Source organism: Dipodomys ordii, unplaced genomic scaffold (assembly GCF_000151885.1).
Source record: "Dipodomys ordii isolate 6190 unplaced genomic scaffold, Dord_2.0 Scaffold109, whole genome shotgun sequence".
NCBI lineage: Eukaryota > Metazoa > Chordata > Mammalia > Rodentia > Heteromyidae > Dipodomys > Dipodomys ordii.
Window position 1 is genome coordinate 2,160,120 of NW_012267325.1, and position 20,435 is coordinate 2,180,554.

Consider the following 20,435-nt stretch of genomic DNA (forward strand, 5'->3'; position numbering starts at 1 on the left):
ACAAGTTCAGCATAGAAGTAGAGAGGTGGGAAATCATAAAGTGCCTTGGTCAGCAATCTTTTGGGCTAGGGAAGTTGAGACAACTGGAAGATAAGGCCATATCCAGTTGATGAACCAGACTGAGAAGGTTAGGTTACTTAGGAAGAAAAACGAGTCTTAAAGCTATTTAAGTTTATTTTGTAGTATCTGCTTGAGATTGAACTTAGGTCCTCACACATCTTAGGAGAGTGCTCTTCCACTGAGCTGTTTACTCCAACATGTGCATAAAGCATTAAAGCTCTAATTTAGGAACACTGCTTCAACACACCCTTCTCAGGTCTAAGGAGCCCAAAGGAGTGGCAGTACTATGTATGAAAAATAGGAAGTCAGGAGTTGGTTTGTGACCCTGTCCATCCATTCAGATTTGTATGTGTTTTTTTTTTTTGAAGAACTAAGAACCTGCAAGGTGGAACTTTGGGTGCAGGGGAAGAACAAATTGCTTATCAGTTTGCCAGCCATGTGTGTAAGTCAGAAGTGAAGTGATGTTGATGCTGACATTGTAAAGAGAAGGAGTGTGTGAGGGATGAGGGTCAAATGTATCTGGGGTGTAACATTGAGCCAGTCCATGGGAAGGAGAAAGATAATTAAGAAGAGAGAAGGATCAGGAAGTAAATAGTGACAAAGCAGAGATGAGAGCAATGTTTGGAGGTAAAAGGACAGAGAACTTCAGAAAGTAACAAGTCATATAATTGTCAGATCCCTCTATGCTTATAGGCTGTTGATATTGTCAGTACTACCCACAACAGGTGTGGTTCAGTGTTCATGCACTCTTGGTGCTCAGTAGATGTTGAATGGAGATCTATATTGTATGAAGTCTAAGTGTGTGAACACTGAAATGTTAAGTAAAAATCCTACTTACTTTTATCAGAAGACCTCCCCCCCCGAATTATTACTCCTATGTTTTCAGACTTTCTGTTTTAAGGAAAACAATAATGGACAGAGATCTTTCTATTGAACAATGAGGTACATATGATGTTGCCTTTAGGCCATGTCTTCCCTCATATCATGAATATCCAAATGTCTAGTTTTGTAATATTCAAACATTGTCACTCAGCACAAAGCACTGGGTTTGCCCTGAGTATGTGTTTGAGAATATGTGTGGTAGCAGGAAGGTAGAGGCAACAAAAATGGACCAGGTCAGTCCAGTGTGTGAAAGGTGTATGTAATGAGATGATTAGCAGCTGTTGGAAATATTAACATCTGGTAATTGTTTATTTCAGAAATAGAAGCAAATAGAGTAAAAGCCACAAAGTAATATCTTTTTATATTAAAAGCACTCACATTAATACTATTTGCATATAACACAAGGACACAGTCATAGCCAAAAACATAATCACGGAGTAGGTATCTCCTGGGGTATAAAGGAGTAAACATGAGACTTAGGATAAAGGGAATGACTAACATAAGAGAAAGACTTTGGATAGATAAATGAAGGGATATGTAATTAATTCATACTTTACACATCAAAGAAAAATGTATAGATGTGATAGAGAAAATTTTACAAATACCAAAATAAAAACTAAATGCAGCAAAAGGCACCATAGCCACAGGAAAATGACTAGATTTTACATTTATTATGATCACTAGCAAACAAAAAGTGCAGAGGAAAGGCAGGTTATTTATTATGACATTCATGAATACCATGGGACTCCAACTGTATGGTTCAAAGTGATATGACATATGCTGGGAACAACAAGAAGAGTGGATCTGTGTATCATAATAAGAACAGATGAGTACACAAGTTGCCTTCAAATTCTTCTAAAACAGAAAACCTTTCCGTATAGTAGAACTGAATCTAATATTTGGACTATTATCTAGGGCAGCTGATGTTATATAATTATTATCAAGCAGGAATTCAGTGTTGACATTTATGAGTGCTAATTTGTTTTCTATCTATTCAAATAATGAGATAATTTTCCATTATGATCCGAATACATAGTGATTGGCAGAATATGTGAATGAAGACACAGCTGGCTCTAATACAGAACAGGACTCCTAGTTTCCTATATAATGACACCAACCAGATTTCTGCCTCTTCCTCACTCTCTCTTTATGGAAATGAGATACAACAGTTGGCCCTCTAAGAGCCCCAATGAAGATCATCAGGGTGACTAGTGCTTAGGTGAGTGTGTTTTTGTCTTCACTGCTCTCAACACAAAATTCCACTTGCTATTCATTTGTTCCAGGCGCTCTTTTTTGAAACTGTCTTGAAAAGAACAGTGATTATCTTCATCCTCTGTTTCAGAGATTATCTCCATCTTTTGAATGATGAGTTTGATGAGCTCATGCTGCTTTTCCAAGAGAGAACTGAGGTCCTTCAGTCTGAAAGAACATACATAATTTGTGAATGAATTTCCAACTCTTTTTTTTTGTTGTTCTGCTAAGGTAGGAAGGTATAGATACTAGAAGTGGTCCATGTAGTTAACTGTGCCCAGATCATTCCCTCACACTAGTCATAAAGCTTTAAAGGGAGATAAGTTTAAATGATTTTTCCCAAAGTTGACACAATTTGTGGTCACATTTTGTTGTTGTTATTGTTATTGGTCCTAGTTACAGACAAGGAAACTGTTGGATAAAAAAGTTAAATGCCTTTTACAGGGTTACTAAATAGTGGGAAAAGGTTTAAATTTGGGTAAACAAAATCAGAAGCCCCAATGGTTTACTATGTCCCCCTGCCTAGCTACTCAAGAGACCCTCATTCAGAACTTTGCTATATAAAATTGCACTACTCATGAAGAATATGGTTTAAAATAATGCTCCAGCCTTAAGGAAATTAACAATTAGATATTTCATTCACTTAATCATTGGAAGGCAAGCTAATTGGTTAATACTGACAAATAAGTTTTTGAGTCTAAAAATGTGTGGTGATAACACATAACCTAGCTATACTAGTTGATTAAGCTCAATTTAATGTAGGAGATAGAGGCCAATAGATAATATAATGGTGTATCATGCATTGTTATTTAAGAGTTTTAAATTTTGCAAATAATGATAGAAGAAAAATACATACCGGTATTTCTGTTTCAATATTTCCATTTCTAAACACGCATCTGTGTTTGGTATTTCTTGTCTTGTTTCTTGGGTACCAAAAAAATAATTAAATAGACGCTGTAGAATAAAACATAATAGTTACTCAAACTGATTTCAATTAAGGGACATATTTCCTGGGTATGTGCTGAAATAGAGCTATCAAGCAAGGTTCCATAGCACAAATATTCATAAGCCACAGTAAGTATTAGTAAATGTACTTACTAATATCTTCCCATGTCTGGGTCTGTTGGGATACACAATGGTGGACTTGTGATCTACTTTCCGTAAAAACCACACTGGCAGCTTTTTCTCTAAGCTGGTATGAAGTTCTACCTACAGGGCATTTTCGACTGATTAGTAGAGTCATTAATTTGTACACAGAAAGCTTACACTGTATAGAACAATCATCTGTAGATAAAAATTGAAAACAGATGTGTACCCTGATTTCTGCACAGAGCAACGGGGCAGGGCAGGCCTCCCTACCTCTGGCTTCCTCACCTGGCCCCACCTGTCATCAGGACCTCCAATGCAACCTGCAGACAGTGGGGACGTGTAAGTGGTTGCAGAGCTCATTCTAAGTCAGCAGATATTTATTGCTCAGGAGCTGTGACTAACATTGGAAATATAAAGATGGAGCGTCTATTCTGGAAAGTACAGTAGTATGACAGTATAATGATATGATAGGATAGGATAGGAGGGAAGGAGGAAGAAACTAAAAACTAAAGGTAGTGAAAACTAAAGGTAGTAAAAAATCAGAATGGTACTAAGAGTGTCTTTTCAATCCATAGCTACTATATAATGACATTTGCTTTCTAACTTAAAATCATATGCTTTCAATATCTGAGTATTTAAGTGACTTTTAGTAATAAATGATCAGATGTAGCAACTTCCCATATGACAGGGCTATGACTGTGTCCTTGTGTTATATGCAAATAGTATTAATGTGAGTGCTTTTAATATAAAAAGATATTACTTTGTGGCTTTTACTCTATTTGCTTCTATTTCTGAAATAAACAATTACCAGATGTTAATATTTCCAACAGCTGCTAATCATCTCATTACATACACCATTCACACACTGGACTGACCTGGTCCATTTTTGTTGCCTCTACCTTCCTGCTACCACACATATTCTCAAACACATACTCAGGGCAAACCCAGTGCTTTGTGCTGAGTGACAATGTTTGAATATTACAAAACTAGACATTTGAATATTCATAATATGAGGGAAGACATGGCTTAAAGGCAACATCATATGTACCTCATTGTTCAATAGAAAGATCTCTGTCCATTATTGTTTTCCTTAAAACAATATGACAGGGCTTAAATTATAACACCCACTGCCCCTACCCCAATAAGAAATAAAATATTATATCTGGCTTTCCTACTTTTTGTTTTTTGTTGTTGTTGGTAGTGGGGTTTGAACTCAGGGCCTGGGCACTGTCCCTGAGCTTTTGCTCAAGGCTAGTGCTCTGCCACTTTGAACCACATCTCCACTTCTGGTTTGTATGTAGTTAATTAGAGATAAGAGTCTCACAGACTTTCCTACCCAGACTGGCTTTGAACTGCAATCTACAGAACTCAGTCTCCTGAGTAGCTAAGATTACAGGTGTGAGCCACCAGTGCCCCACTTCTCTCCTACTTTTTTGCCACTACCAGGGCTTGAACTCAGGGTCTCTCACTTGGCCTGCTTGCTTACAGCCGGTGCTCTACCACATAATCTTAACCTCTGGTTTTGTTTTTTTGCAGGATAATTGGAGATGTAGTCTCTAGCACTGGGCTTGGTACCAACCATAATCCTCAAAACTCATCTCCCTGAATATCTGGTATTACAGGCTTGAGTCATCAGAGCACAGATTCTCTATTATTTTTATAATGCTGCTACCCTTATTGGACTGTATATTAGTTTCAGTTTTAAAAACTATTTTCTAATTGTTTTATACCAATTAGATATTTCCTTTAATTTTCCATAGTATTTTTCTGAGCTCATTTTTCCATTTGATCCTTAAAGTAATATTCCCTCTCCCTTTCCCTTGCTACATGTGTATGTAGGGGACACATTTTATTTGTTTTGTTTTGTTTGCTTTTTAGTTTTTTCAGTAATAGAGTTTGAACTCAGCTCCTCCTGCTTGTGCTCTTGCTTAGGCAAACTTTCTACCACTTGACTCACACCCACAGTTCTTTTGGCTTTAATTTATTTTTCAGATAGGCTTTTGTCCAGGTTGGCCTGGAACCACATTATCTTGCCTTTTCACCTGAGTAGCTGAGATTACAGACATCCATTACCATGCCTACCTGTCACATGTTATTATTTACTTAAAGTCTTGAAAATGATTCATTTAAGCCCAGTGTTAGCCAGCAGATACAAGACACCATGTGAGTTACTCTTGTTCATCATCTGTCTATGAGCTGTCAAATGTGGTTTTGAGAGTTTGGCATTCCAAGCCCTATGTCCAAGATGCATCTAGATCCTCAAGAACTAAGGTGATATGTTCACCTGCCCACACAGGTAAGATTTCCACACTGAAGGGTTAAGGGTGATCTATCAATTTTCTTTCTTAATTAGCCATGGGCTTAAAAATATTTAGGAGTGACTACATCTGCCAGCATTCATCCGAATAATGAACATACTAGTGTTGAAAAGCAACCAATGGCAAACCCCCCAAGTTATAACATCTGTCCATGAGTCATCACCAGTTCCTATAATGGGCACTGTCTCAGAAACCTCTCTGTCTCTCTTTTGTTTGAGATGAATTTGAGAGAGGACAAAATGGCTCTGTATGAAATGCTCTGCTGACTGACCTCTGATTCTGCTTCTATTGTAGGCTCAGATAACTTTCAAACTCTATGTACAGACTCTGTCCCTGTTCTTGATTCAAAACCGGATCAGGTGGCATGGGTCCCCAGGCTCTATGCTGCTAGTTTTCAGGGAACACAGTGCAGTAGTTATTTTTGACATAGGGTCTTGTTTCTTTCCCAGGAACATGCCTGTACCACAATCTACCTATTCTGGGTTTCATGGTGCAGCTGGGAATATAGTACCCAGCCTCTTCCATTCAGATAAGAGTCTCACTGACTTTCCTGCCAGGGCCTAGCTTAGAACTGTGATCTTCCCTATTTTAGTCTCCTACAAAACTAGGAAGACAGGTTTGTACCACTGTGTCCAGCTATGGGTTTATAAGAGATGTATTATATTTTCTATCTGAATTGGCCTCAAAATACTATCTCCTGTTATCAGCTTCCTGAAGTAGGCAGGACTACAGGCATGGGCCACAATCACCTGGGTTATCCAATATTCTTAAAGCATCAGATACCTCCATTCAAATTTGAAATTTAAAGACAATGCAAGAACATAGAAATGACTACAGTTATGATGAATGCCTAGAAACTACCTCACAAGATTCAATAGTCAAAGAACTGTCACGTTATTAGAAAAATGAGAGGAATGCCTTGAATACAGTTAAAACTTCAATGTAAAATATGCTGCAAGGGTCCCCAGTAATGTCAAGAAAAATATCAGGAGCCACTTTGAACATCTGGGCTAAAGACATAATAATTCACATCAGCTGGGCATAGCAGTACACACCTGGAATCCTACCACGCACAACACTGAAGCAGGAAGATTGGAAGTTTAAGGTCAGCTTCGGATATATAGTGAGATTCTGTCTCAAAACCAAAGAGATACAAAATAATACACACTGGTGTCCAGCAGCTAGTTACATAGCTGGCCATAAAAAAGATGTTCAAGCAATTTCATCATTGCCCTGTAGAGAGTGTTGTTAGATACTTTTCACCATTTTGGATTTTTTTTTTCCAGTTGTGGGGCTTGAACTCTGGGCCTGGGCGCTGTCCCTCAGCAATTCAACTCAAGGCTAGCGTTCTACCGCTTGAGCCACAGCTCCACTTCCAGTTTTCTAGTAGTTTATCGGAGATGAGAGTCTCACAGACTTTCCTGTCCAGACTGGCTTTGAACTGTGATACTTAGATCTCAGCCTCCCAAGTAGCTAGGATTACAAGTGTGAGCCACTGGTGCCCAGCTGGATATTTGATTATAGCAAGAATACCAGAAAGCATACAACCAGACACAAGAGAGCACTATTCACTATTGAGAAAATACCTCTGTTAAATCATTATGTTTCCAGAAAACAAGCTATTCTTATATGCAAGTAATTATGATTGTACTAATTTCAGTCAGTTTTAAGTAAATATAATGCTCACCTGCATAGCAATCCTCTTTAGTGATGCATGCTTCTGGACCTCAGCGATGTCACCAACTGCCAAACCAATCTGAAGGAGGACACAAAACTTTAGCATGACTCACATCCACATGTACTTAAGTTTTGTCTTAGTCTATTCAGGCTTCTTCAATGTTAATATACTTTAAGCCAACTAATTTATAATCAACATACATTTACTCTTCACAATTTTAAGAGCTGAAAAGTCTTGCATGAAGCTATCAACAGATTCATTTGGGTTTGGGTCCTTTCCTCATGATTTTCTATGCATTCTCACATGGTAGAGGGCAGAACAGGTCTGACAAGCACCAGAAGACTTTTTCCTTTAATACAGGCACAAATCCTACTCATGATGGCTCTTCACCATGGTTTTTCTCATCGACCATACATCCCATGTTCTAATATTGTCACCTTGGTGGGTAGGTGTCCACATATAATTGTGCTGTAAACCACAACAATGTCTTTCTGGCCAAAACACAAGCAGGAGCCTGTGAGCTCCTAATAGGGGCTCAATAAAGCTTTGAGACTGCATTTTATAGAGAATCACATTGTCTTTTTAGCCATTGCTGCTTGATGGCCACATTAGTGGTCGAATAATGTTAACTGTTACCCTGAAATCTTCAGATATTCAGTTGAATCTGCAGTTTACCTTAGGATAAAAATTAGGTTATTTTGGAAAGGACAGGGACACAAAGTGATATCAAAGAAGATTGGGATATTTTCATGCAACACAGTTGGAAACCCCAGGAGTTTCCAACTTAGGATAGAGACAACTGACTTCACAACATAAAAGTATTTAAAACATTAAGCCAAGGGAATAAATGAGTGTTTATCTTACATATGTTCAGCAGGAAAAATTACTCTTTGTGGGTGGGACTTCAGTTGGAAACCTCTAAAAATACATAAGTAGCCAGCCATGGTGGTGCATTGATGGATCACATCTGTAATCCTAGCTACTCAGGAGGCTGAGAGTTGAGGACTGATTGATCAATTGATTGGGATTTAAAGCCACTTCATCTCCAATTATCTATCAAAAATCCAGAAAAGGCTGTGGCTCAAGTACTAAAATGTAGTCTTAAGCAAAAAACAAAAAAACACAAAAAACAACAACAACAAAAGAAACCTCAAGGATAGTGCCCAGGACCTGAGTTCAAACCCCAGGACCAGAGAAAACACACACACACACACACACACACAGGAAGAGAGAGAGAGAGAGAGAGAGATAAAGAGAGAGAGAGAACTAGATAGAATCAGCTGAAGTGGAACTGTTAGCTCAGATTTACTCTACCTGAGTAAATTAGTACAATTCACTCACTCTTCCCTCTATTTAGACACATAGTCCGTGTCTTTCCTAAGATTGTCTCTTACATGCTGTACCTGAAATCTCTAGTTTCTCTTAGGGAGCTCAAAGTTCAAGAATCTCCAGGAAAGAAATGCTGTGTCTGTGCAGGCTACCACTGTATGCCCATTACTTAAAACTGGACAGGAAACACGGTGAATGAATGAATACTGTGAAAATATATGTTAGGGATTTCAAGCTAGCACTAAGAAACATATGTGCTTAGTAAATCCATTTTATTTGGCAGGACTATAGATTTTTATTCTTTAATTTACAGGTCCAAAACTCCTATCAAAACAAATCATCCCATATTTGCTGCTTCACACATTTATGATGCTTGCTGGACTCTGAGCTTACACACAAGATCAATTATTAACAATTCCTTGGTATTTAAGGTTCATTGGATGCTAATCATGATTGTTTAATGTGCTTTGTTTTAGCTCATTCAATCTTCACAAAGTCCTGGGACATACACGTTATTATAATTCTTTTCTGATTTGTGTTTTCAAAAGTAGTAACACAAATGGCAGCCCCCAATTCAGACTAAAATAATAAGGGTACAATGACTAATAGGCACTTAATAGGCACCGTACTTAATAAATCTTCCCATTAGGGATGGTGCTTGAGCTGAGTTCTGAACACTCAGAAAGACTTAAACTATGGTGGGAGGTTTTTATAGACCAAGAAAGAGCCTGCAGAATTCAAGTGTCAGGAAAGGAAAGTGACACCATTTCAGGTACGAAGTGAGTAAAATCAAGATCTTAGAGACCTTTGTGTGAAATGCTGATGGGTTTAGGATGGATTAAGAATATTGAAAGAGTTACAGAAAACAAATAATTTTTAATAAAAGCCCAGAATCTTCTGAGTCATCTCTGCAATAAAGGAAAAGAAAGGGATTGCACAGAGAACTGATGTAGCAGACTCCCCAGACCATTGCTGCAACTTAGATGAAGTACCCTAAGGGTATGTCAGTGTGTTAGATGTAAAAGGGAAATTGTAATGGAGAGACTATGGGAAATTAAAGAGAAGGGACCAAGAAATACCTTCCATTGATCTGAATTAGATGACGCAGGGGCAAATTTGGGGCTTGAAACACAGATAGAGATGCTCAGTGGGTATTTGATATGTACATGCAAATGTGGACTACTACACAGCCCATTTGTCCTCTGAATAATTATCTCCCCAAACCTAAAACATTGGAAGAGAAAAATCTGGGCTTTGTGTCATCAATCTCTGGTTTCCCTAGTGCCATCCTTTATTTTTTCTAAGTAATGAAAATAAAACTAAGGAGTTGAAGCACAGGAAAGAACTGAAACACTAGGGAGTATGCACATGTGTTTCTGTTTTGGAAACTCGGTCCACCAACGCATACTCTGATATAGAGTGATGGCCAGAGAAAGTTTGTCTTTAGCTAGAGTTGGTATCTGAATAAGAAGATGCCCTCTGAGAGAGGGTCTCTTTCCACTTGAATCTCTGTTCAATGAGAAACACAGTAACACAATGCTTTCTATTAAGATCTGCCAAATTGCCAAGCCTTCCTCCACCCCAGAGCAACCTGGGGCTCCCCTTTACTGTCTTGCTCTTTCTGGCACTCATTCCATTTGCTCCACATGTGTCTGTGTGCATATATCTAACTTCCCGAGGAGCTTTTGAGCATGTACAGATGAGGCTTTAGTATTTAGTTTTGTTCACTGCTGTTTCCCAGAAACTACAATTGTGCCTAGCATTTAGTAGATTCTTGGAAATATTTGTCCAGTGGATGCATATTTGTATTCTTTAAACACCCCAGCCTCTGGATGTGTTTGGTATACCCCATACACTAGATATATGTTACATGAGTGGATTTATTGTAACTGCTTCTCCATTGTTATGGCTTGGGTATTGAGTGTCTCCCAGAGGCCCATATATAACAGCATCATCCCCAGGGTGGCAGTATAGGGATGTGCCATGGACCTTTAAGAGGTAGTAGAATCTTTTGGGAGGTCCTTGGTAATTGAAAAGGGTTGTGGGATTCCACCCACTCTCTTCCTCTCTGCTCTGGTTTGTGAGAGGATTGTTTTCATCCCACATGTGCTTCCACCATGATATACCCACTATCTGCTGCCCTCACCAAAGCACATAGCAGATCTTTGAACTTCTGAAAGTAGCAACTCAACAGACATTTATTCTTTGTAACTTACTCACCACAGGTATTTTATCTTAGTAACACACAGCTAAAACACCTATCCTCCCACAGTAGAAGGCCATTAAAAATACAAAGAAAAATCACCATAATTAAATTATTCAAATGACTGACGGATTATATAAGGGCAAATTACTTACGAGTAAATTCATGAGGACAATTGGGACAAACATTGTGAAGGCAATAAGTTGTGCAAAGGACAGAACTGGATATGCTAATTCCTTTCTCAAAAATGGTTCTAGGAAGGCATCTCGATAATTAATATCACCTAGCATCATGCTGAAAGTCTGAATTAAGGACAGCAATGGCGAGCTGAAGGCATCCTGAAAAAATAAAGTAAGGTAAAAATTAAATACAAAATGAAGACAATTGAAAGGTCTTTTGTGGAGACCAATTGACAAAAAATATATCACAAACACTTTTAAAAAGTTATAAGCATATATCCCTAGAAATGTAGTCCTGAGCAATATTTCTATACTCTACCAAAGTTAGAAAATCTGTGCACACAGATCATCTTTTCTAACAACGGAAAAAGTTTAGTTAAAGCTACTTTTTCTTCAATAGAAACCATTCCTAAACTATCAGAAAAAATAGTAGACCTTTGAGATTTAATTACAAACATACATTTCTAACATTCACAATAATGACATCAACTGCATGTGTAAAACTGCCACACCTGTAAGTTGAGGAGAACATAAAAGCTGAGTCCAAAAGCCAAAAGAAGGAAGATAAAGACTCCTGTTGATCGCAACAAGGTTTTAAAAATTACCTCCAACATAACAATAAATATTCCACAATTTTCAAACCTGTAAAAAGTAAAAAAAAAAAAAAAGACATGTGAATTCAGCAATAAATCAAGTCTGATTTTTTTAATCCATTCATCAAACTGATTTTTTTTTCTCCTTTGGTTTGATGTTTATCTCTCATCCTTATACCACTTGACTACTGGATGTTTCTTTTACCAAAATTGGGGAAGGAAAAAAGCCTACAGGTTTCTACTGTCAAAGAAAATACTAAATTGGTAATAAAGGAATAAGAGAGAGCAACCATGGGACGCATTAAGTAGCAGCTGATGAGACAAGCTCAGGTGTTCCAAGGCTCCGATTTCAGAGCACACAGGCCATGTTGGCTTCTTCCATTCTTACATCCACTCCTCCCCAGTTCCTACGTGGTCAAATATTTAGGTGAACAATGGATGCCTCATCTGGCCACTAGCTTGTCCTAGCATACTTTTCTCTTGCCAAAAATAACTTTTTGTTTTTCCTTTAGTAGGTGTGGAGCTTGAACTCTGGGCTTGGGAGCTGTCCCTGTGCTCTTCAGATAAAGGCTAGAGCTCCACTACTTGAACCACAGAGCCATTTATGGTTTTCTGATGCTTAGTTGGAGATGAGAGTCTCATGGACTTTCCTGCCCAGGTTGGCTTTGAACCTTGATCACTCAGATCTCAGCCTCCTGAGTAGCTAGGATTACTGGCACAAGCCACCAGCGCCCAGCCAAAGATAACTTCTTAAAAGAATCAGATTTTAAAATCACCACCACCCAATTTATATATGAATCCAACATCACACTCCGCTTTAGAAGTGGATAAAAAATATTCTGTATGAACTGAAAAGTGAATGCAACTGTATGCTGAGAAATAAACTGTAAAAGGAAGTTAGTTGAGTTTCAGAGATAGCAAATAACCATAGACATCAATAGTAACCAAGCAAAGGGTGCGACCGTGCCTGAGCCCGGCTTGAGTCCTCTTGGCTTGTAGGCCACTACCCATCTCACCACACTGTCCTCTTTGGTGACCTGGGGTTGCCTCGAGTTATCACTGGGCTCATGACAGCAATGGGTAAAACAGCAGAAAAAGTGAGATTCCTGGAGTTAACAAGACTCTGCTTACGTTTCTGTTACTCAGTTTCCTAGCTGAGGTCTTCTACAGGTTATTCAACTCAGAATTTTCATTTTTTCTTTTATACTCGGTGAATTGTAATAGCTACTTCTCCTTCATGTAAAGGCTGCACTAATGTTCAGTGTAATGTCAACAACTATGAACCTTTTACTTTCTTTCACTTGAGTTAGAATTTTAGGGCTCATTTTTCCCTCTAACTTTCATATCATTTTTATTAACCATGAAGCTTGTCACCTCATTTTGAGTGTTTCAATGCAGAGTAAGTGCTTATCAAATAATATTAGGTGAAACAAGAGTAGTGACACTTTTATCATGTCACTGTCTTTTTTTTTTTTTTTTTTTGGTCAGTCGTGGGGCTTGAACTCTGGCTCTCTTCAGCTCAAGGCGAGCCTTCTACCTCTTGAGCCATAGCGCCAGTTCCAGTTTTCTAGTAGTTTATTGGAGATCAGAGTCTCAAGGACTTTTCTTCCCTGGGCTGGCTTTGAACCGTGATCCTCAGATCTCAGCCTCCTGGGTAGCTTGGATTACATGTGTGAGCCACCAGTGCCAGGCATCATGTCACTGTCTTGTTTATTTTATTTTTCATTTATGTGGTACCAAGGAATTGAACCCAGGGCCTCATGCATGGCAGGCAAGCACTGTCTCTAAGCCACATTCCCAGCCTGATGTCACTGTCTTTTATGCCCACTTTAAATCTAGATTTGACTGGATGAGAGGTTCTTGACCTGGATCTGAGGAGACATGGGACAATGTCTATATATGTTTTTGTCTGTAACATCTGGGATGAGGTCTGTGTTACTTCTTCAATTGGGTAGAAGCCAGAAATGTTGGGCATTTTATAATACACAAGACACCTCTTTCCCCAATATACATACAAAATGAATTAAAATGGACCCAAATTTCAATAATACCCAGGTTGGGAGACCCTGTCCTGCTTTTTGAAATCCTTACATCTTCACCTTGACTTAGAAGGATATGAAATGATCTTCACTATTTTAAACAAGCTGACAAAAGACTGATCTAGTTAAAGATTCTTGTCAGTTCTAATAGTTTTTCCTTTGATATTAAAGTTCCTTAGAGAATACCAAAATCATTCAAGCTGGTTTTTACCTTTGAAGATACAATAAGAAGTTCATCCAGTAGAAGAATATGGCAATTGCTCCACATTGCCATTGCACATGGCCTGGTATGCTCACGAACAAGGGCAGCACAAATATGATGCTTGTTGTGTAAATGATCCATTCCAAGGCATTGTTGTAGTCCAAAAAGTAATTCCTTTTCTGGGATTGAAATGAGTAAAGCGTTACCACACAGAGAGGTTTCTTATGAATAGTTTCATGATGGCTAGGACCAGGGAGTCCTCACCTGCCACCCTCAGTTGATTTATGAGCCTCTAGGGTATGGATGTGTACTGACCAAATCATCAGTTGACCCAGTGCAATGGAACTTCAATGCCTAAGAAAATCTTAACACATTTGTGAGATTTCCCTGTGGGGCCTATACCATTTGAAAGTAGTACAAGTTGGTTTAATGTTTGTGAGATCGCTCTGCTTATCTAAAGACACATATATGGATCATTCAGCATACAAATGAACAAAATCTTCTTTGAATAAAATTTGGGCCTTGTGCTGTGACTAAATCAGAGAGGAAAACAAAGCATAATTTTATTCTTAAAAATTTCATCTTTCAGATATTAGGATAGTCTCATCTCATAGACCACTTAAATATCACTAAGCAAATGTGGAGTTCAAATCTAAGTAATTGTATATAATCATAGATCAATTAAAACTATGATTTGAATTTTTACTTAGGAAAATAAAAAATGGCATGGGAGACTAAATAATGTACTCTAAACCATTGAACAATGCAGTCTAATTCTCAGAATTGTGACAATGTAATGAAAAAATCTTATATATTAGTAAGTAAATGCAAAGTATTATTATCATCAAACTGTGGCCATGCACATATCCATGTTCTTACATAATGTCATAAAGAAAATTTTCATGGAAAATTAGATGTTGCAATTTGGTACAACTTACAAAAATAATCACAGAAAATGCATATGAACCTGAGATTTAAAACCTCCCTATTAAGAGAATTTTAAACAGCAAAGGCATGTGGACAATTTATTTAATTCTTGAATCTGATCTGAATTTAGTTCACCCTCTTAACACACAGACTGGGTTCCATGGCTCATGCCTGTAATCCTAGTTCTTCAGCAGGCAAAGATCAGAAGGATTATGGTTCAAGGCAAAAAGTTTGAGATCTCATGAAGTTTGAGATCCCATCTCCTCTGAACTAGGTATGGTCGTGCACAACTGTCATCTGAGCCACACAGGAGGGTAAGGTCATGAAGATCACAGTTCTAAATCAGCCTGGGCAAAAAAAATTTGCAAGAGTCACAGGGAAGCTATATGTTTAGTATTTTGAGGAACTCCATACTATTTTCCAGAGTGGTTGAACAAATTTACACTCCCACCAACAATGCAGTAGGGTTCCCTTTGGCCACATCCCTTCCAGCATCTATTGTTTTTAGATGTCTTGATAATAGTGAATGGGGTGAGGGGTGAGGTAGAATCGCAATGTTGTTTTTATTTTCATTTATTTTATGGCCAGAGCATTTCTTCATGTGTCTATTGGCCATTCTTATTTCCTCTTCAGAGAAGTTTCTCGTTAAGTCGTTAGCCCACTTACTAATAAGGCAGTTGTTTCTTTGAGGATTTATTTTGGGGGGATTTAATTTCTTGAGTTCTAAGTATATTTTAGATATGAGACCCTTGTCTGTTGTATGGCTAGTGAAGATCTTCTCCTAATCCGTGGGCTATCTATTGATTATGCTAGCTCTGTCCTTTGCCATGCAGAAGCTCTGCAACTTCATGCAATCCCATTTGTCCAACCTTTCTTTGATTTGTTGTGTTTCTGGGTCTTTATTAAGAAAATTTCAGCCTGTGCCAAAGAGCTCTAGATTTTCTCCTATTCCTTCCTGTAATGTTTTCAGGGTATATCCTTTTACTTTGAAGTCTTTGGTCCATTTGGAGTTGATTCTGGTGCAGGGTGATATAAGGATCTCACTTTAGTTCTCTACAGGTTTAACCAATTTTGCCAGTACTATTTATTGAAGAGGTTGTCTTTCTTCTATCCTAGGTTTTTGGCTCCCTTATTGAAGATTAGGTGGTTATAGGTCTCTGGGTTCATTTCTGGGCCTTCAGTTCTATTCCATTGGTCTTCAGGTCTGTTATAGTGAAAGTACCAAGCTGTTTTGACTGCTATGGCTTTGTAATAGAGTTTGAACTTTGGTCTTGATATTCTTCCAATCCTTACCTTTCTGGCAAGGATTGATTTTGCTATTCGGGGTCTTTCATTGTTCCATATGAATTTTGGGATTGCTTCTTCTATTTTATTAAAGAATGGGGTTGGAATACTGATGGGTATTGCATTAATTTGCCATTTATCACGATGTTAATCCTCCCAATCATTCTGCTTTAATTTCCCTTTTCAGGTTTTTAATAAAGTTTTCCTCATAGAGTTCCTTCACTTCTTTGGTTAATTCTTAGGTATTTTATAACCCAGCAATCCCACTTTTGGCATTTACCCAAATGACCACAAACAAGGCCATACTAAAGCTACCAGCACAAATATGTTTATCACAGCATTATTCACCATAGCTAAGATATGACCAACTCAGATGCCCCTCAGTAGATGAATGGATCAAGAAAATGTGATACACACACACACACACACACACACACACAAATGGAATTCTATGCTTGCATAAGAAAGAATAACACTGCCCAATTTGTAAGGAAATGGAAAGACTTGGGGAAAAAATCATAGTAAGTGAAGTAAGTTAGACCTTAAAAAAAAGATAGGTCCCATGGTTTCCCTTATTTGCAATAATTGGTATACATCCAGGATAATCTTAGCAGATGAGCAGAATAGCTCAATAGCTATGTACATATGACCATATAAGATGATGCTAAGTGAAATGAATCCAAGACATGGACATAAGAGGTTTTTCTTTATTGTTGTTTTTAATGTACTATGTGGTTTTTTTTTGTTTCTTTTGTATGTTCTTCCCTCTATGGCATATCCCCTGTTGTCACTGTATTTGATGTGGTACCTTGGTATTGTATTTATGTTTATCTGAATTAGGGAAGTGAAGGGGAACAACAGAATGGTGAGACAAAGGACATGGGGGAACCAATGTAACAGCGATACTCACAAGACAATATGTTGGAAATGATCCGTATGACTTGGTGGGGAATCGGGGGAGGTAAAGCAGGAGAAAAATGAGGGAAGGGGTAACAAGTATGACAAGAAACATACTCACTACCTTACTCATGTAACTATAACTATAACCCCTCTGTACATCATCTTGACAATAAAATGTTTGCAAAACCCCATCTCAACAGAAAAGCTGGGCTGTGATGGCATACATCTATCATACCCATAAATAATACTACTGTCTAGAACAGTCCCAGGATGGGAGGAAGGGGACAAAAAACAAGCTCTATCTAAAAACATAACTAGATCAAAAAGGGCTAGTTACTTGGCTCGGCATTAAAACGTCTGCTTAGCAACATGAAGCCCTAAGTCCAAACTCTAAAAAATCAAAATAAAATAAGAGAATGAAGAAAATACTGCTATGAAGTCTCCATGCCAGGCATGGAGGCTCATAATATAATGCCAGGACTTGAAAGACCAAAGTGGGGATAAAAACAATCACAAGTTTCAGCCAGCCTAGGTTACATAATAACCCCTGTTTTATATATTTTTTTCTTAAGTTCTCAAATTGTATTATGGCTTCTATTTTTTTTTCATTTAAAAACGTTTTCAATAAGAAAGAAGTCAAAGACAGAACCTAAAGGAATCTTGAGACATATGTGCTTATTTAAATAAATATTGACATTTAAATTATAAAACTTTCTATTGTGTCAGAAAAATATCTCATAAGTTCTGTAAAAGAACATTCATATAGTCATTCATAATGGTTGCTTGTAGCCTAACAGCCACCTAGACCAGCAAAAGTAGAATATTCTTTTTAGAAACATGAAACAAGCATCAGTCTTACTTAGTATCATGTAATTTCTACATTTGAAAAGTTTCATCTTGTTATTTCCAGAAAAGCAATATGATTTTATTATGGCAGAATATTATTTTCAAATCATTATTTGCCAATTATTTTATGTTCTACAGATTAAAATATTTGCAACTTGAGAGAAAAAAATGCATTACATACCTGCTGCAAAATTTGAGTAACTTCTTTGCAATATCCAAATATACTTGATAAGAAAACCAAAATCATACAGACTTTTATTGGATATGAATTCTGAAACAGAAAAGTAGAAGACAGGTGGTTATAAGAAAATAAGAAGTACAGGGCTGGGAAGATGACTCAGTGGTAGAGTGCTTGCCTTGCATGCATGAGGCCCTGGGTTCGATTCCTCAGCACCACATAAAAAAAGCCGGAAGTGGCGCTGTGGCTCAAGTGGTAGAGTACTAGCCTTGAGTTGAAGAGCTGAGGGACAGCGCCCAGGCCCAGAGTACAGACCCCACAACCAGACCCAAAAGAAAAAAGAAAAAGAAAATAAGAAGTACAAAAAAAGAAACAATGACTACTTCATAGTTTCATACTATTAAATATAATGTTTATCTTTCGCTTCATTCCTATGGATTGCCAATATTTGAATTAAAGAGAAAATTATTGCCATGCCAATGCTCCTCTTTGAGCAGAGATAATATGTTTTTTAACTTCTTTCCAATTGATCTTGAAAGGAATATAAATCTGAATGACGTAATTCTTAATTGTGATAAAGTGCACATGATATTAAGGTTTACATTTTACATGCAGGTTTGCATTCTAAAATATGCAATTCTGTGGTATTAGCATATTCACAGTGTTCTACCACTATAACCAACATCTAGTTCTATAGCTTTTACTCTCCCCAAGCAGAAAATGCATTTCCACTGAATTTGCCCTTGCATCCTTCTTTCTTTTGTTCCTAAAACATAAATCTGTGAAGTTTTACATGTTAACATTGAAGCTAACATCTTACACATTTTTCTTCCTTCTTTCTCTTTCTTTGTTCCTTCCTTCCTTTCTTCATTCTTTTCTTTTTTTCTTTAGTGCTGGTACTTAGTCATGAGCTCAAGGCTCTGTGCTATTGCTTAGCTTTTTCACCCAAGGTGTTTTTCTACCACTTAAGCCATACCTCCATTTCCATCCTTGTGCTGGATAGTAGGAGATAAGAGTTTCCTATTTTCCTGCTGGTCTGGCTTCAAACTGGGATCCTCAGATCTCAGCCTCCTAAATAGCTAATAGAGTGGGAATGAGCTACCAGCAGATCACATATTTCTTTTGAATTAGTTCAAACTCATTTATTGACCCATTTACTTATATTTTTACTTCTTTCAGAAAAGATTTAAGAAGAAATTAATATGTAAATGAATTTTATAGGCTACTATAAAATAAAATAGCTTCTTGATATTTCAGATTTATTTTGGCCATAGTGCCCCTAGGAAAAAATTCAATTTTTATACTCCCTTATTTTAAAAAGGTGAAGTTAGAAAATACCGTAGTGTCCAATATTTCCAAATGATCACTAGATTCATTGAAGATTCCAGTGGAATTGAAAGCCATTCCTGGCTTTATATGGACCACAAGAAGGGTCATAGGTATGAGACCGAGACAGTAAGATCCTAGGTTCATCATGTGGGCTCTAAATCCATAGGCACACCTATAGAAGCAAATCACAAACACATTTAAAGACACCTATAGAAAAAGTGACTATAATCTCTTTCCATTATCTACATTCACTGAACCAAAATGTCTTCTAACTTACAAAATTATCTTTAAGTTGTACAAGAGTTACAATTTAACAAAGCAGTTTATATATATATATAAAATACTTCTTGATCAATGTCATCCCTTTCAACATTTTCAGTCATGCTTCCCAACCTACCCCTTTCCTTATGTTTCTTATTTTTATAGGACACACATTGATTTCATGACTGCATTCTGCTTTTCTCTGTCTCTTCTTTCATCTACCCCTCCCTACTTGGTTCCCTTTTAAAGTACCCATTTCCTGTGTTTATTTTGTTGAACTTTGCCTTTGCCTTTTTAAGGTATTCCACTATTTGAGTTCTCCCTTGAATCGACTGCATTTCAATTAATACATCTGTATACTTTTGCATACCACCCAACATATCTACTTACAAGTTTATAAGCTAAACTTAGCTTTTGCAATTGAGGAGGAAAGTGCAGCCTTTGTCTCTCTGGGCCTGACTTACTTCATTAACATACTGTAGTGTCAACAATTAGTAGAGTAACAAACTTTAACCAAAGTATTCTTTTTAGTATTATCAACATCCTTAAATAGTTGTACAAAGGAGTTTTGATTCAACATGTCAGTTTGTGCATACAATACATCTTTATCCATATCCTTAAAGTATACCTTCCGTTTCACTGTTCATAGGAGGATTTCTCATACCTAGAAGAGCAATTCCCAGTCACCCCTCAGATATTACAACAGGCATGTAGACCAATGGTACAGAGCAGAACACACAGAAATCCACATAGCTCAGTTATGAAAGATCCAGTATTAAGCAATAACATCCTATATAGAACACCAATAGTTCAACAAATAAGAACAAGAATTAAAATAAAATTCCATTTTATCAAACTTAAAAGCTTCTCCATAACAAAGGGAATGT

At 37.4% G+C, this 20,435-nt stretch overlaps 1 protein-coding gene across 1 annotated transcript in view; it reads right to left on the reverse strand.

Annotated features, from left to right (window-relative positions):
- Positions 1-2,150: 2,150 nt before the first annotated feature.
- The window catches only part of Trpa1 (transient receptor potential cation channel, subfamily A, member 1), a 49,691-nt gene continuing 31,406 nt past the window's right edge, over positions 2,151-20,435 (reverse strand). Inside the window, exons 19-27 of the mRNA XM_013028417.1 lie at positions 19,297-19,459; positions 17,962-18,051; positions 13,833-14,002; positions 11,502-11,631; positions 10,966-11,148; positions 7,288-7,356; positions 3,292-3,402; positions 3,050-3,147; positions 2,151-2,361 (exon numbers count right to left, since the gene is read on the reverse strand). Coding sequence (XP_012883871.1) covers positions 2,151-2,361; positions 3,050-3,147; positions 3,292-3,402; positions 7,288-7,356; positions 10,966-11,148; positions 11,502-11,631; positions 13,833-14,002; positions 17,962-18,051; positions 19,297-19,459 — 1,225 coding nt within the window. The remainder of the gene's footprint in view (positions 2,362-3,049; positions 3,148-3,291; positions 3,403-7,287; positions 7,357-10,965; positions 11,149-11,501; positions 11,632-13,832; positions 14,003-17,961; positions 18,052-19,296; positions 19,460-20,435) is intronic.